This window comes from Hyaena hyaena, unplaced genomic scaffold (assembly GCF_003009895.1).
Source record: "Hyaena hyaena isolate Hyena2069 unplaced genomic scaffold, ASM300989v1 scaffold_14, whole genome shotgun sequence".
Lineage (NCBI taxonomy): Eukaryota > Metazoa > Chordata > Mammalia > Carnivora > Hyaenidae > Hyaena > Hyaena hyaena.
Window position 1 is genome coordinate 6,486,601 of NW_024080646.1, and position 16,352 is coordinate 6,502,952.

At 36.4% G+C, this 16,352-nt stretch overlaps 1 protein-coding gene across 4 annotated transcripts in view; it reads right to left on the bottom strand.

Moving 5' to 3' along the window:
* The window catches only part of YES1 (YES proto-oncogene 1, Src family tyrosine kinase), a 77,267-nt gene that overhangs the window by 9,599 nt on the left and 51,316 nt on the right, over positions 1 to 16,352 (bottom strand). For all 4 annotated transcript variants that reach the window (XM_039218251.1, XM_039218267.1, XM_039218259.1 and 1 more), the window contains exons 2-8: positions 14,056 to 14,328; positions 11,219 to 11,318; positions 8,040 to 8,138; positions 6,746 to 6,849; positions 6,510 to 6,659; positions 5,011 to 5,166; positions 4,665 to 4,844 (exon numbers count right to left, since the gene is read on the bottom strand). In XM_039218251.1, coding sequence (XP_039074182.1) covers positions 4,665 to 4,844; positions 5,011 to 5,166; positions 6,510 to 6,659; positions 6,746 to 6,849; positions 8,040 to 8,138; positions 11,219 to 11,318; positions 14,056 to 14,320 — 1,054 coding nt within the window. In that variant the 5' untranslated portion in view covers positions 14,321 to 14,328. The remainder of the gene's footprint in view (positions 1 to 4,664; positions 4,845 to 5,010; positions 5,167 to 6,509; positions 6,660 to 6,745; positions 6,850 to 8,039; positions 8,139 to 11,218; positions 11,319 to 14,055; positions 14,329 to 16,352) is intronic.

A 16,352-nucleotide genomic window follows, 5' to 3' on the forward strand; every position in this document is an offset into this window, starting at 1 on the left:
AATTAAGGTACATTTTTATTTATTTATTTTTTATGTTTTATTTATTTCTAGGAGAGAGAGAGAGAGAGAGAGAGACAGCGTGAGCAGGGGAGGGTCAGAGAGAGAGGGAGTCACAGACGGAAACAGGCTCCAGGCTCTGAGCTGGCAGTCAGCACAGAGCCCGATGCGGGGCCCAAACCCACGAACCGCGAGGTCATGACCTAAGCGAAAGTCGGACGCTTAACCGACTAAGCCACCCAGGCGCCCCTTTAAGGTACATTTTTAAAACAACTACAATGTTCTTTTCAAAAATAATAATGTATTGCAAGACAAGAAAGGCTAAGAGAAGGACTACTCTGGATTAAAGTCCCAAACATACATTCATCTGGCCTGGAGCTAGAGCATAGAGCCTGCTTAAAATTCTCTCTCCCTCTGCCTCTCCCCACTGCTCACACACCCTGGTGCTCTCTCTCAAATTGGGGGGGAGAGGAAGTAATCACTACAATTAATATGAAAAATGAAATTTGGCCAAAACTGCACAAAAAAAGACTAAGTTTAAGAGTTCCTGTAATAGTCTAGGAAAGAGAGATATCATGTTAAAATCTAGCAATGACAGTGGGAATAGAGAGAAGGGGAAGTTTTCCAGACAGATGTGATGGGATCAATGGCGCCGAATGGATTATTATTACACAGGGGGGTGAGGAAGTGATGACTGCTGAGCCCCATCCCCTGAGTGTTCATCTCTGAGCTTCCAGGTGACACTAATGTAGCTGCCATCCAACGCACCAGAGACTCTTACATATGGGCAAGAAGAGGCGAGCACAAGGACATTCACTGCAGCACTGTTTGTCACAGTGACAAACTAGAAACCAACCTAAATGTTCACTAGGAAAGGAATGAATAAACAAAGGTATCCTTGTACAGAATGCCATTCAACACTCACAAGTATACAAATTAGATCTTCCCTTATCCACATGAATAAATCTCAAGAGCATTAACACTGAATGAAAATGAAGCTAGTTATATTTACATAAGTTAATAGGTAAATTTATATCAATGAAAGTATATCAATATGAGACGCAGATGGAAAAGTTAAGCACCAACTTCAAAACTGAGGTTACCTCTGGAAGGGAAATGGGCCCAAAGAAGCCTGGAGGGAGGGCTCAAACAAGAATGGGCTCAAGAAGGAGTGAAAACAAAGATGCAATTAGATCTGTAATGTTTTGTTTCCTTAGTAGAAAGATCTGAAGCAAATATGGCAAAGTGTAAACATTAGTTATATTTGGATGGTAAGGACATGGTTGTTATGGTAGTCTCTGTATGTCTGAAATATCTGCAATTTAAAAAAAGTCTACGAAAAGTGTTGACATTAAATAAACTTAAATAGGTTTTAAAAAGAGTACATGGCTGGTTATGAAGTGAAGACAGAGTATTCTTAAAACAAATCTTGCCTGCGAAGAGAAGCAAAAAAGTAAACCAGTAGGTGAAAAGCAGATGTTGAGACCAAGAGAGAGTTTTCTTTTTAGATAATAAGAAGGATCAAAAACACAGTTAAAGAAATTTTCCTTAAACAGAGGAAGGAACACTTCTTTTCCTTAGCCAATAAGATAGACAACAGGGGCAGCTGGGTGGTTCAGTCAGTTAAGCATCAGACTTCAGCTCAGGTCATAATCTGACGGTTGCTGAGTTCAAGCCCTGTGTCAGGGTCTATGCTGACAGCTCAGAGCCTGGAGCCTGCTTCAGATTCTGTGTCTCCCTCTCTCTCTGCCCCTCCCCCACTCCCACTTTGTCTTTACCTCTCAAAAATAAACATTAAAAAAAAAAAGGATAAACTGACATCATATAAATACGCCACATGACAATGCAGAGTATACAGAAAAACAGAAGATAAGTTCTTTGTTTCAGGATAAAGAATCTAAGTAAGATGCCATGATCAATACATCAAGTAGAACATTTTTCAGTGTAATAAGAGATAACTGCTAAAATCACACAAACTGCAGTGCACAGAAATGAACTGTAATCGGTGTCATTTGGTCAATTCCTTTTCTCTGACATCATAGAATATTTTGGATCTTATCAGTGGTCCTTAACTCTTTTTATATTCATGGCTTGCTTTAAACTGACAAAAATGATGGACTCTTTTCCTAGGAAAACATAAATAAATATACAAAAGTTTGACACATAACTTCAGGGGAAGTTCATGGACCCTCTGAAGCTCATTCAAGATCCCAGCAGAGCAAGTACTCACCAAATAATTGTGTAATCAATTCAAAGGAGTCCTTATATTTGCCTTACATACCTCTTCACCCTTATTTCCAACTAGCTGCCTTCTGTACTCTCCACTTCCCATGTTTTTGTTACCCATTTCTTCATATCTTAGCTCTGCAGAAATGCCCATACCTTTCCCTTTACCCATCCACAGCCTTCATAACCTGAAAGGGCAATTTAACACTTGTCTTTTTCACTAATACTTCTCAGTTTATTCCAGCCTATGTGATCTCTTTTTCATTTCTATACTTACTGAATGTGTTAAACACATGGAAATTCATTATGTTTTGGCCTATAGCTTGTTTGTTTATAGCGAGCTATTATTTACTTTTATACTGAGTATTAACTTTTCAGAAGGATAGGTCTTTTCTCTCTAAATTCAACATAAGTTATTTGGGTGGCTTTATTTGTTTGATATCTTAAAATGACTAACAGAGTGTCCTGTGTATTTGAAGTATTCAATACATTTTGATTGTTAATGATTTACAGAGTCTGAATACAAACATTTCATAGGATATAATGATCATGACAGATATGGATATTAATGGAAGACTTCTAACACTTGACCTAAGGTAACCTGAAGGAAGTATGGTTGATGGGACTGGCTGAGAGACAGGGAAACCAAATTCCAGATGAAGGAATTTGAACAGAATCATGGAAACAAAAGGCAATGTGGATTTATGTGGCAGCACATGAGGCAATGAGTCTGAATAGATTCCAGAGGATCAACTGCTAAGTACCTGAAACAAGATGGGGAATTACGGAGTTTTAAAACCAGAAAGGTCATTTGTGATCTTGCATTCTAAATCTCCCATCTGGAAATAATCCTAACAGATATCGATCATGTACCCCCAGTTAAATAATTCTTGAAATCAATATAAAAAGCTAAATGGACCATTAACTTTACCTCCATTACATTCTTATGCTATCAATATCTTGATTTAAACTTCCTCCTTGTCCCTTTTCTCTCTTCCTTATACAGTGCATCCAATGCACTCTGAAAGGGGTTATTTGGCAGTTATTTGCAGTAGAGATTCTTTCCAAAAAGTGCCATGCGCCTTGGGGTATTAGGTAAGTTTTGGCTATCAATTAGTAGGTTACGTCAGTTCTTAACTTTTGGTTTTTCTAATCCTTTGGGAGGTGGGGATTAGATTTCCTATAGCAAATATGCAGCTTATAGTTGGCCCTGTCACCACTAGATGGAACTACATTATTGGCCAAGATGGACTACTGGAGAGAGATGACATAATCAGTAGCTTTAATTACGGATGAGTGACTCATTAAGAGTTAGGGGGGAAAGAAAAGATAAAATTCAAGAGGGTAAAAGTGGAACTCGCAACATATTTAGCACTTACTAGTTCCTCTTTTTTTTTTTTTTTTAATGTTTTTTATTTATTTCTAGGAGAGAGAGAGAGACAGCATGAGCAGGGGAGGGTTAGAGAGAGAGGGAGTCACAGACTCTTAAACAGCCTCCAGGCTCTGAGCTGGCAGTCAGCACAGAGTCCGACGCGGGGCTCGAACCCACGAACCGTGAGATCATGACCTAAGTGAAAGTCGGACGCTTAACTGACTAAGCCACCCAGGCGCCCCTTACTAGCTCCTCTTCTAAAGCATCATCTGTACCTTCTCTTTATCTTGGCCCCAAACAACCCTGTTTGTTATTAAAGATCCCACCTTAGGGTCTAGAGTTTGGGAGAATGGAGAAATTTTAGTGAATAATAGTGGGAAAAAGTTTCTAGGAATCCTGAATATAGAGACTGTGTTTATACTAAAATAAGATAAAATTAATTTCCTTAATTTTACTTGATTTCTTTGCTTTAGGACAAAAGATATAAATATCTTCTAACTGTATTATTTTCATTTGTAGAAATTTTTGTTTTCTTTTTTCCTTTTCCAGCTACTCCATTTCCTTTCGTTAAATGGAATAAAAGACTACTTACTTTCAACATAAATTGGGCTGGCATAATTTTCCTTTTAAACTCTGTACTATCCTTTGGAATAACTGCAACTAATCACTATTCCATTAAACAAAATGTTAGATTTTCTCTTTTCAATTGTCTACATAAAACTCAAAGAGAACACTACACATTAAAAATCTGCATGCATAAAAAGAGAAATGAAGGGGCGCCTGGGTGGCTCAGTCCGTTAGGCATCCAACTTCAGCTCAGGTCATGATGTCACGGTTCGTGGGTTCAAGGCCCGCATCGGGCTCTGTGCTGACAGCTAGCTCAGAGCCTGGAGGCTGTTTCAGATTCTGTATCTCCCTCTCTCTCTGGCCTGCCCCTGCTCACACTGTCTCTCTCTCTCTCTCTCTCTCTCTCAGAAATAAATAAAAAACGTTTTTAAAAAAACAAAAAACAGAAATGAAGACTTGTTTTTTATACAAATACCCTAAAAATAAACTAATATACACATACCTTTTGACATGAATTCAGTGACAATGTAAATTGGCTCTTCAGAAACAACAGCATACAGTGGAACAAGTTTATCATGTCTTAACTTTTTCATTATCTGAGCTTCTTGAAGAAAAGCTTCTGGCATCATTGTACCCGGTTTTAGTGTTTTGATCGCTACTTTTGTGGTTCCATTCCATGTTCCTAGAGAAACACATTTTACTAATTTAATCTATGTATATGAGATTTTAAGCCAAATCTAAGGTAACTGCACTGATCAGTTACCTTAAATATTTCACTATATCTTAAGTTGTGGTGTTTTACTTTATGGCTAAACAAATGACAAAAAACAAAAGTTCAGGTTTCTTACCCATCCATACTTCACCAAAACATCCTTGTCCTAATTTAACCTCTAGTCGCAAAGATTCTCGAGGGATTTCCCAAGCATCTTTTGCTAGACCTTGAGTCTGAGGTTTCACAGTTGGACACACGGTTGTTAACTTATGGCATAAACCATCAGCATGTTCTAGATAAATGAATAAACTACACTGTAAAATGAATTACTTACAAAAATTAAGGTACATATAGTGTATCAAATGTTTTTAAAAGTTTAAATTGAAGAAAACAAAAACATAATGTCCTATCAGTCTTACTGTAAAAGCACAGACACAAAAAAAAGGGAGCTGTATGTATATAAGAAACAAAACATACAAAAAGTGGAACATTTTTTGTTAAATATCTTTTTAAGGTTATAATTTATTGAATATTTACTATGTCTCAGTGGTTGTGTTAATTCAGTACTTTACAAATATCTCTCATAAATAAGTCTTGAAAAACTTAAGTGATTTTAACGTCACCCGGTTACTAAGTGATGGAGATGGGATTCAAACCCCAGTTCTGGGTGCCTCCAAAGTTATGTTTTTGACCACTGTGCTTTACTTCTTCCCCAAGAGAATGCTACCATTAACTGTTAAACAGGGAATCACAAATTCACAATGGCTTGACTTGTGAATCATGCTTATGCAATCTTCTTTATTGTAAATAAGACATGTTCCCTCTCATTTTCAACAAATAACCACACAAATCCACATTCTAACCAGTGCAATTATAACTGATGCCACTGCTTGGTAACATGTTTATTCAATGTCAAGACTGGTGGTTGACTTAATAGACTATTTGAAGCTAGCTGTCACTGAAGAAGAGATTGCCATGGGAACTTCCCCTCCCCTAGTTTTAATAATTTAAAAACTTTCAGATGCATTCACATATTAAATCAGCAATGCAAAATTTTGAGAAAGAAGAATCTAATACCGAATACCTTTCAAAGGTCCTTAAAAACAAAAACAATGTCTACAGTTGCTATAGGTTAGTTTTCCAGGAAAAGAAGAATTCATCTTCAGAATTAAATTTCAATAGATTTATACCTTAGGAAGTTTTATGTGGTCCGGCCCATACAGAGGAATGTAACGCAAAAGGACATCTGATAAAGCTTTTTAAGTATTTACCTACTTAATAAATTTTACCTACTTAATAAATGTCCCTTAAAAAATTTGCCTTTATGCTTTTTTATTTATTGTCACAATCTATCTTGGTTTTTAACCTGCTATGAAATGAAACCCCAATGTAAACATTATGCCAGTTAGATATAAGGACTCAAATAATGGTAGTTGAATTTTACCACATCATCTAAGAACTTAATTCAGGTAATAAGTATTACCTGTTCCTCATTTTCAAACCACAATACAACATCTATAGAACACACCCTGTGTGTAAAGTACTGAGCTAAACCTTCAGAGACATGAAAACAGAGATTCTGTACTCATAAAATATAACATCAAGAAAAAATTTTCATGTGTGAAATTCACATACCTGTGTAGTGTTTTACCAACTTCTGCAGAGTATCAAATTGTGCTCTGGTTGTGATATAATATCCACCGTTGTCAAGTTTCCTAATTTTGTAGTGTTTCACATTGTCACCTCTTACCTCATCCCAATCACGAATAGAGAGAGAATAAGCACCTAAGGAGGGAAACAAATACTCTTCATATATCTTTCTCAAAATACTGTCCAAGAAAATGTTTATACTTACACTACATTATAATTACCTTTAGTAGTTTCACTCTCTCGTACTAAGAAAATACCTCGTTGATTCCCAGGATTCAGAAGTAATCTTTCAGCATCTTTTCTCCCCATTTTGCCAAAATACCATCTGGGAAAAAAACAGTGTTCTGAGTTAGAAATGTGTTAGAATTGGAAGATTATACATAAGTTACGTAAGTATCAGTAAGAATTGAATTGGCGGGGGGAGGGGGGTGATAACAAAGAACTACAGAAGACAGATTAAAAACAGTAAAATATAATGAAGGATCTTTAACTAAATAGAAATATTATAAATATTCCTGTCAGAACATACTGTCCTAATATTTCCAGGTACTGACTATTCAACCAATCTCTTAAACTTCACTCGGAAGTCACAGGATCAGAGAAAGAAAGTCAATAATGACACAGAGAACCTCTCAGACACTGACAGAAGGGAACATGAATATGAAGAGTGAAGTAGAAAGAACAGACATGGTTCTCTGTATTCTGGTCATCTGCATTCAATAAAATGCAAGTAAACTATATCCAAATTATTAGCAACTCTAGTGTGAGTTTGATTTAATACTGATTTGTGAATAAAAATGAGTCTCTGCTGTGGAGAAGCGCACAGAATAAAACATGAAGTAACAAGTGTCAAGCAGAACAGAGTTATATAGAGACAAATTACATACTGTAAAAGCAATAAAAACAAACAGTGATAGAGCACCTACTATTTAACCTACTGTGTTAAATGTCGGGTTATGAAAACAAAGTAATATTAAGAATCCCAGATATTCTTGGTTTGACCTAAAAATATGTCACTGAAGATTAATTTTAATTTTTTAGAAGTTGTGAGAATACCACATAGAACTCTCATATACTCCCTACCCAGATTTCCCAACTGTTAAAATTTTACTTTGTCATATTCTCTCTTACCCTGTGTATTTTTTCTGAACTGATGGCAAGCACCTAAGTCAAGAAATTAACACTGATACAATACTATCAACTGAGGGTAAATTTTGAAGTGAGAGAGTTTACAGAATATAAAAAGAGCTAATATGATCTTTTTAAAGAGAAGATATAAAGGGTACAGACTAGGCATAACAGTATTATTAATGCAGATTCATTTATGATCCTACTGTAAGCAAATACTAGGGCATTAATTATTGATTTCAAGTAACATCTCCTATTAATATGATGTATTAGCTGTATTAAGGCTGGTATGTAATTGTATGTGTGTAAAATTGTGGCTAAGTAGAATGTGCATTAAAACATTTTCTAAAATCAAAATAATTAATAAAATATGAAGTAGTGCCATACTCTTCTGCCTGAATGGAATCTGCAGGGGCTACATAATTGCTAGGGATATAGCCGTTCTTTCCTGTAGCAATTGATCGGGCTTCCCACCAGTCTCCTTCCCTGTAACACATAAAACAACAATTACCGCAAGGTAGACAACTGCTCAAGAAAAAATTTATTACAGTGTTGCCTTATATCTATGTAGAAAAGAGGTATTACTTCATTTTTTATGCATTCATTTGATCAAGAATTAAACTCAAAAGAAGAATACTTAAAAACAGGTTATGTGAATTAAAGGAATAAGGCTAAGCAAAAGCACAACTGCATATTTCTCTCCAAAGTTAATTTTAGTTGTAAGATCCCCTTTTTACATAATTCTTTCAACCTAAAACAATAAACTATATTGTCTAAAACAATTTGGGAGGTAAATTTTTCAAATTACTCATTTTCAACTGAATGTTTTCTTTTTGAAAAGCTTTATTGACATATAATTTACAGACCAAAAATTCTCTCTTTAAGATGTAATGGGTTTTAATATATTCAGAGTTGTGCAACCATTATCACAATCAATTTTATAACACTTCACACACACACACACACACACACACACACACACACACACACCACTCTTCCAACAACAGTCACTCCCCACTCCTCCACCTGTGGCCTCCCCCCACACTGCCAAACACTAAATCTGCTTTCTGTTCCTATGGACATTTATATTATGGGCATTTCATATAAATAGAATCATACAACATGTGGTGTGGTCTTTCAGACTGGCGTTTTTCACTTAGCATAATTTTTTCAAGGTTCATCTATGTTACAGCATGTTATCAGTAGTTCATTCTTTTTTATTGTCAAATACTTTCAACAGTACATAAAGTCAGAATGTTCCTTTTTAGTCATTTTAGGGGGAAAAGTCAGGATGCCTTAGAATTCCTGTAGACAAACTATTTGCAACAGGCAAGAGTAAAAAATTTAACCCCAAGAATAAAGTATATATATACTTTAATAATAAAAAGTGTTATAAATAAAATGTTATTAAAAATGTTATAAAATAAAAATAAATAAAAATGTTATCCATAAATATCCAAGTAAAACTAAAGTCAATTCAGAACATGAGAATTATACTTAGCTTGCAATACATAAGCCATGACTTTTCCAAAATTAAAAGCGAATATTATCAGTCTCTAATGAGGAAGATATATATGGGTTCTGCCACTAAAAATTAAATGCATGCTTTGCTTTGCCAGAGAGAAATATTGAAAATATTTTATCTAAATTGAAATTTTATGAATGACCGAGGAGAATTTGTTCTCTAGAAAATGAGATGAAAAATCCTTTGGTAATTCAAGGATTTACCAAACTCATAAACTTGGTTTGTAGTTTCCTAGTATGTATTAGGCACTTTCAGATATACCAATTGAAAAGTCTGCATTTGTACTAACCACTCATGATTCATTCAAACATTTATTGAATACCCTTTTAAGTGACAGACTTTATGAGAGGGTATGCTGGAAACAGGTAAAAAGATAGTCTGTACCCTCAAGAAACTCAGCCTAGAGCAGAGTTTCTCAACCTTGGCACTACTGACTCTTTGTGCTGGATAATTCTTTGTTGTTGATGTTGTTCTGTGCATTGTAGGATGTTCAGCAACACCCCTGGCCTCTACTCACTAGAAGATAGTAGAGGCACCCTGACTGTATACTGGTGTCTCCAGATATTGCCAAATGTCCCTGGACAATTTTTCCCCAAGTTGAGAACCACTGGTCTAAAAGAATGAAAAGCACATGATACATTATAATTCAAAGTAGTGATGACAGCTATGATTGAGGTTTGCAGACGGTGCCACCTCAACCAGTAAGGGAGACACTGAATCCAGCAGGAGAAGGGGTGTGGGCCAGTGGGAGAGGAATAATGTCAAGAAAGGCCTCCTTGAGAAATGATATAGGAATATACATTTTGAAGAATGAGCAGGGTTGGCCAGATAAAAGGAAAAAAATGGAGACAGGAAGTCACATTCCAGAAAAAAGAAACTATGTGTGAAGGCATAGAAAGGTGAGGAAACGCCTGGGTGGCTCAGCTGGTTAAGCATCCCACTCTTGATTTCTACTCAGGTCATGATCTCGTGGTTCATGAGATTGAGCCCCACATGGGGCTCTGTGGTGACAATATGGAGTCTGCTTGGGATTCTCTCTCTACCCCTCCCCTCCCTCCCTCACAATAAATAAGCTTTAAAAAAAAAAAAAAAGGAAGGTAAGAAGCCCTAGTGTATTCATACAATTATAAGCAATTTACTATGGCTGAGCAGTCAAGTGAGGAAGGGGAAACAGCTCGATGACTGATTTCTATCACTTTTATCTTGACAGCAACTGGCAGCTACTATAGGATTTTAAAGCAGAGACACGATCATATTTTATATTCTGGAACAATAATGGATAGAAAATGGAAACAAGAAGATTTGGAAATATGACTGGAAGTAAAGAGACCATAATATATGTATTTTGAGAAGTTATGAGCTGGTTGCTATGCCTGCTAATGAAATTATGGGACCTATTTTCCATAATAAGCACTGAATTTTCTTGTTTTAAATTTTATTTTCTTTCTATTTGAAAGAGAGGGAGAGGGAGAGCACAAGTTGGGGAGAAGGGTGGGGAGGCGGGGGGAGACCAATTGAACAACCCAAGTGCCCGCCAAGAACTGAATTTTCAATGCAAGCATCAAATTACTAGTGAGACACTAAAAGTCTAGGAGTCACTTAAGAAAAAAGCAACTTAACGTGGCCAGTTTGGGATATTATTCCTACCTGGGCTTTTTCCTTTGTTTTTGTTTTTGTTTTGTTTTGTTTTGTTTTTAAGAGAAAGAAGTTAAGATCCTTAAATCATCTTATACTTAAACAGGAACACAGAAATCTATAAGGATTTTTTTTTTAAGTAATGTACTTAAGTAATGTACTCTTTAATCTCTACTGTTTATGTCAGAACCACACACTGCAGTGCAATTTGTAGAAGTAATAACTTCTGGCTACAGCAGTAGTTATTATGCCATGTGTCTGAAGAAACTAAATGCATCATCCAACCCAGTGGGCAGAGACCCATGCCTCACCACTCTCATGTCTCAATCAACCAGTTAAGTGGTTTCAGCATGAAGACTAGGTTTCTGTCACTGTTTCTCCCTCACAAAACATTCCCAACACTTACGAGTTGTTAATTATTTGAAACCGTTCACCCTTCTTGAATGAAAGGTCTTCTGTAGTTCTAGCTTCATAATCATATAAGGCCACAAATACAGTAACACCACCTATTGGAGCGAAAAAAAAAAAAAAAAAAAAAAAAAGACCAAGGTAAATTATATAAAGTAAAATAGAGAAAAAAAAATTGTCAACTAAAAGCTAAGCATGGTTTTCTTCTTAGTCTCCAGAATGTTTTTAAACGGAGACTTGGGCAGCAGGAGCTTAGTTAGTAAGATGCTCTCTTAAAACTTTCCATGAAATTTTTGTAAGCTACAAATTCTAAAATTCTATATACCTACAGAAACAAATTTAATTCTGATTCACAGTTGCAACGTCTCTGACTTGGAAAGACAAAGTTCAAATCAATTCTTTGCCAAAAAAAGCATTAGTACTGCAAACTACAGGCACTGATCATCTCAATTTCTTATAAACAATGGATGAACATTTCCATCTGTAAGACTGATCCTTCATAGTAATAGCTAGGGATTTAATAAGATCAGCTATTAAAATGAACACTTAAAAGTTAAAATGGCTGTTTTTCTTAGAAATTAAGTGATGTGGCTGATATGAATTATAAATTCCAAAAATAACTGTCATACAGAGCACTGTACACATATGCTTAAGAGACCAGGACACTAAACAACTAAACTATTATCTGCAAACAAAAGAATAGAATGGATTGATTCACTCTTCTCCACTGAGCTCCAGTCACGTATTAACTGCCTATCTGACATGTCTACTTGAATGCCTAAGCCAATGGCACTACTATCTGATCAGGTGCTCAAGCCAAGTCCCTTTACCAGCACTGTTAGCTCTACCTCTAAAATACCTCTTATTTACTTTCTTTTCCATTTCCACTGCTGCCACCTTAATCCAAATCATTGTTATCTCTCACTGAGTGGTAGAAAGAGTGGTGAAAGAAGTAACCTCCTAATCCACTTCTGTACCTGGTTCCTTATATACATTCTCCACACACCTACTTGCCAGAGTGGTTTTAAAAAAAGGAAACTCAATTATGCAAATCCTCTAAATTTCTTCAATTGCTTTTTCTTGGCTTTGAATAAAGCCCAAACTTCTTACTAGAGTCTTCAAGGTCCTGAGTAATCCTAACTCTTCAATCTTATATTAATCAATTCAACCTTCTGTTGTCCTCATTAGTGCTCAAACTGCCAGGTTCATCTGTACCTCCTAAACTTTGCATTTGTTGTTCTCTCTCCCCAGAAAGCTCTTTTTCCAGCTCTGCACATATTTATGTCATTCTCATCAATCAAAACTCAGTTCAAATAATTTCTCAAGATTGCTTTCTTTGATCAGCTAAAGGGCTTTCATCTTTATTAAATGGACCTAAGTAAACTGCTTAGGTAACTAAACTACATCCTTAAGGATCAACATTTACTTGAACCATTCTGGACTACTGTCTTTCCCAAACGTATAATCCTGAAAATAACTTAAACTTTTGATGATAACTGAGAATGCCATCATGGCGATCTGTTACTAAGGTATTGAGAGTTAGGGAGTTGGAAATTAAACTGTAATTGACCCTTTAATGTCTACAACTCCTCAAATGAACAGTCTCATAGAATTCACTTATGGCATTCCTCTAGCACTATTATTGGCCTAAAGGTAAGAAGATTGAAGGGACAAATCTCTTCTGATAGAAGAGATTCCACTTTTGCCCCCTCTGGTTGTTAAGTAAGGACACATGACGCTGCTCAATTTGCTGCTGGCAGCTGTTTTGCCAAGCCTAAGGTTAAAGCAGAAACTCTTAAGTGCTACCGGAAAGAGATCAAGGACTCGAGTCCTTGATGACATCACAAAACTACTGCTATATCAAGGAATTCTAGAGCTCACTCTACTTTTTTTTAAAACCAGTTATGTTTTGTTACTCAAGGGAAAAAGTATCCTGATGTGGAAATCTTCCACAAAAGAAATCTTTTTAAAGTTTCTAACTACTTTTTTAGAGCATTTCTGGCTCCATGAAAGGCTGTCAGCTGTCACTTCTTGCTGCTCTCTGAAAGGATATCATAAAGTAATAAATGGGGGCGCCTGGGTGGCTCAGTCAGTTAAACGTCCAACTTCGGCTCAGGTCATGATCTCACGGTTCGTGGGTTCCAGCCCCATGTTGGGCTCTGTGCTGACAGGTAGCTTAAACCCTGAAGCCTGCTTCCAATTCTGTGTCTCCCTCTCTCTCTGACCCTCCCCCGCTCACATTCTGTTTCTCTAAGATAAATAAAACATTACAAAAAAATTTTTTTAAGTAATAAATGAAGTTCTGGAACAAGACATTAAACCTTGTCTCTGTTGCTTATTTGTGTTTCTGGAAAAAAAAATCACTTAACTCTGAGTCTCAGGACTTTTCTTTTTAAAATTAATCAGTATCTGACACCAAAAAACCCAACCATACCATCATCACTACGTTGCCATTTAATATTAAGTAACCATTACGATACTTTAATATTAGATAGTACATTATAAACCTGAAAATGTATAATATTCTTGAGGGAGGGGTTCATGTTTTTAATCTTTATAACCCCACTACCTGCCACACAGTGGGCACTTAATAATTACTTGAAAAATGAAAAATGAAAAACCTAATGATATAGCCAGTCGATAATCACCAAGTTTTCCAGAACAATGTCAATGTATATAATAAGACTTAAATTTCTATGCTAGAAGCGTTAATTTTCACATAAACTAATAAGTCCCCCAGGAAGTTATTTTTCTTACAGCAGTTATTCTTCTTTGAAGGTACTGCCTAAGGTCATGTTCCCAAACTGACAACAGAATTGTCCATTTAAGTCTCACCTGTTAAACCAGCAGGATATGAACTTGGCACCACTGCGAATGAAGAAGATGCTCCTCCAAAAGGTGTCACTCCTGAGGATCCTCCAAATGGTGTCATGGAAAGACTGTTAAAATTAACAGATGCTCCCTTTGTTGAAGACGATGGTGCCACTGCAGTGTGTTCTGCTCCATAATGGCTGACACTTGCACTGACAGGTTCTGGAGTGCTTTCAGTTCTATATTTAATGGTTGGACTTTTGTTCTCTTTACTTTTAATGCAGCCCATTATCAAATCTACAAAGGTGGTAAGGCAAACATTTTGAGAAGTGGTTAGTATAAAGGATACTTCAAAAAAACTCAATTCAAAACTTCATTTTAAACACGGAATTGTTCTCCCACGAAAAAAGTAACATTAACAAAATAAAACAAAAAACTAGAAAGCTAAAACTGAAGTTTCTTCTCCTCATTTAACTTTATTACAAGTCTGCTGAAGCATCATTCCAATCATGTCATTGTCAAGCTCAACCACCTTTAATGCTCCAATGACAACATGTCATAGTGTGCTGGGAAAGCCACTGGCTGTGAAGTCAGAGGTGCTACATTTGAATCCTGGTTTACTACCTACTAGTGGAGTTATTTCAGGTATGTTGCCCAACCTCCCTGCACCTTACAGCTACTTGAAAAAGAGGGATAATAATAACACCACTTCATAAGGTTTTCTATGAGGATTAATTTATGCTTATTACAAGTTCCAGGCAATATGTGGCACATAGTTAAGTACCAGCATATACCGGCTTTATTCCTTCTATCTATAAAAGCCCTCTGTAACAGAAATACAATCTGAGCCACATAAATAATATTCAATCTTCTAGCAGCCATGTTAAAAAATATAAAAAGAAGGGGCGCCCGTGTGGCTCAGTCAGTTAAGCAGTTGACTCCATTTCAACTCCGGTCATGATCTCACAGTTCCTGCGTGGGATTCTCATTCTCTCTCTCTCTCTCTCTCTCTCTCTCAGCCTCTTCTCACTCACACATGAGCACATGCATGCATGCTCTCTCCCCCAAAATAAACAAATTGGGAGAAATACATTTTTAAATAAAAATTAAAACATTGATTTTAATGATATCTTTAATCTACTGAATCTAAAATACATTTCAACATTAGCATCAATAAAAAATTTTTAATGAGATTTTACATTCTTTTTTTTGTACGAAGTCTCAGAAACCTGTTATATATTTTAAACTTACAGCACATGTCAATTTGGACTAGGTACATTTCAAGTGCTCAGGGTCTATTATGTGGCTAGCAGCCACCATGTATAGAACAGGGTAGCTCTGTAACTTTTCTCTTCCTTATCTATAGTCACACTCCTAATGCTTACCAAAACCGATCCCAATCTATTTTTCCAACTCTATCTCCTAGTATTTCCTTATGCTTATCTACATACACACACTTTCCTGTTTCCCCAGTACAAATGCCCTGTACTTTCCCAATTTTGGGGGGATTTTTACACCTAAAACTTCTCTACCTGCTAAAGTTCTATCCATTCACTGAAGGTCATCACAAATGCTATTTTTCCATTCAGGCTTTCCCCATAATTGGCAAAATATTGTTTTCCTTAAAACCTCCAATGTACTTTTGGGGAGATTTTTTTTTTAATGTTTTTATTTCTTTCTGAGAGAGAGAGAGACAGACAGACAGACAGCGCGATCAGGGTAGGTTCAGAGAGAGAGGGAGATACAGAATCTGAAACAGGCTCCAGGCTCTGAGCTAGCTGTCAGCACAGAATCCAATGCGGGGCTCAAATCCATGAACTGTGAGATCATGACCTGAGCAGAAGTCGGATGCTTAACCAACTTAATCTCCCCAGGCGCCCCTTGGAGAGATTTTTATATGGGACTCTCACCTTAATTCCATTTTGTATCTTGTTTTTTGCTTACTGGCGTAATTCCCACCTTAACCCCTAATTACTGGTAATACATTTTTTATTTATTTTTATTTTTTAAATTACTCATTTTTAATAAATAAAACATGCATTGCCAATATCAGAATAATATTTCTAAGACTACCACAAAAACATTCCTATTTTTTTTTTTTTTACAAATAGTTTGTCAAACTGGTTTCCATATAACACCCAGTGCTCATCCCAACAAGTGCCCTCCTCCATGCCCATCACCTCCCTTCTCCCTCTCCCCCACCCTCATCAACCCTCAGTTTGTTCTCAGCATTCAAGAGTCTCTCATGTTTTGCCTCCCTCCCTCTCCCCCACTATTTTTCCCCTTCTTCTCCCCCACGGCCTTCCGTTAAGTTCCTCCTA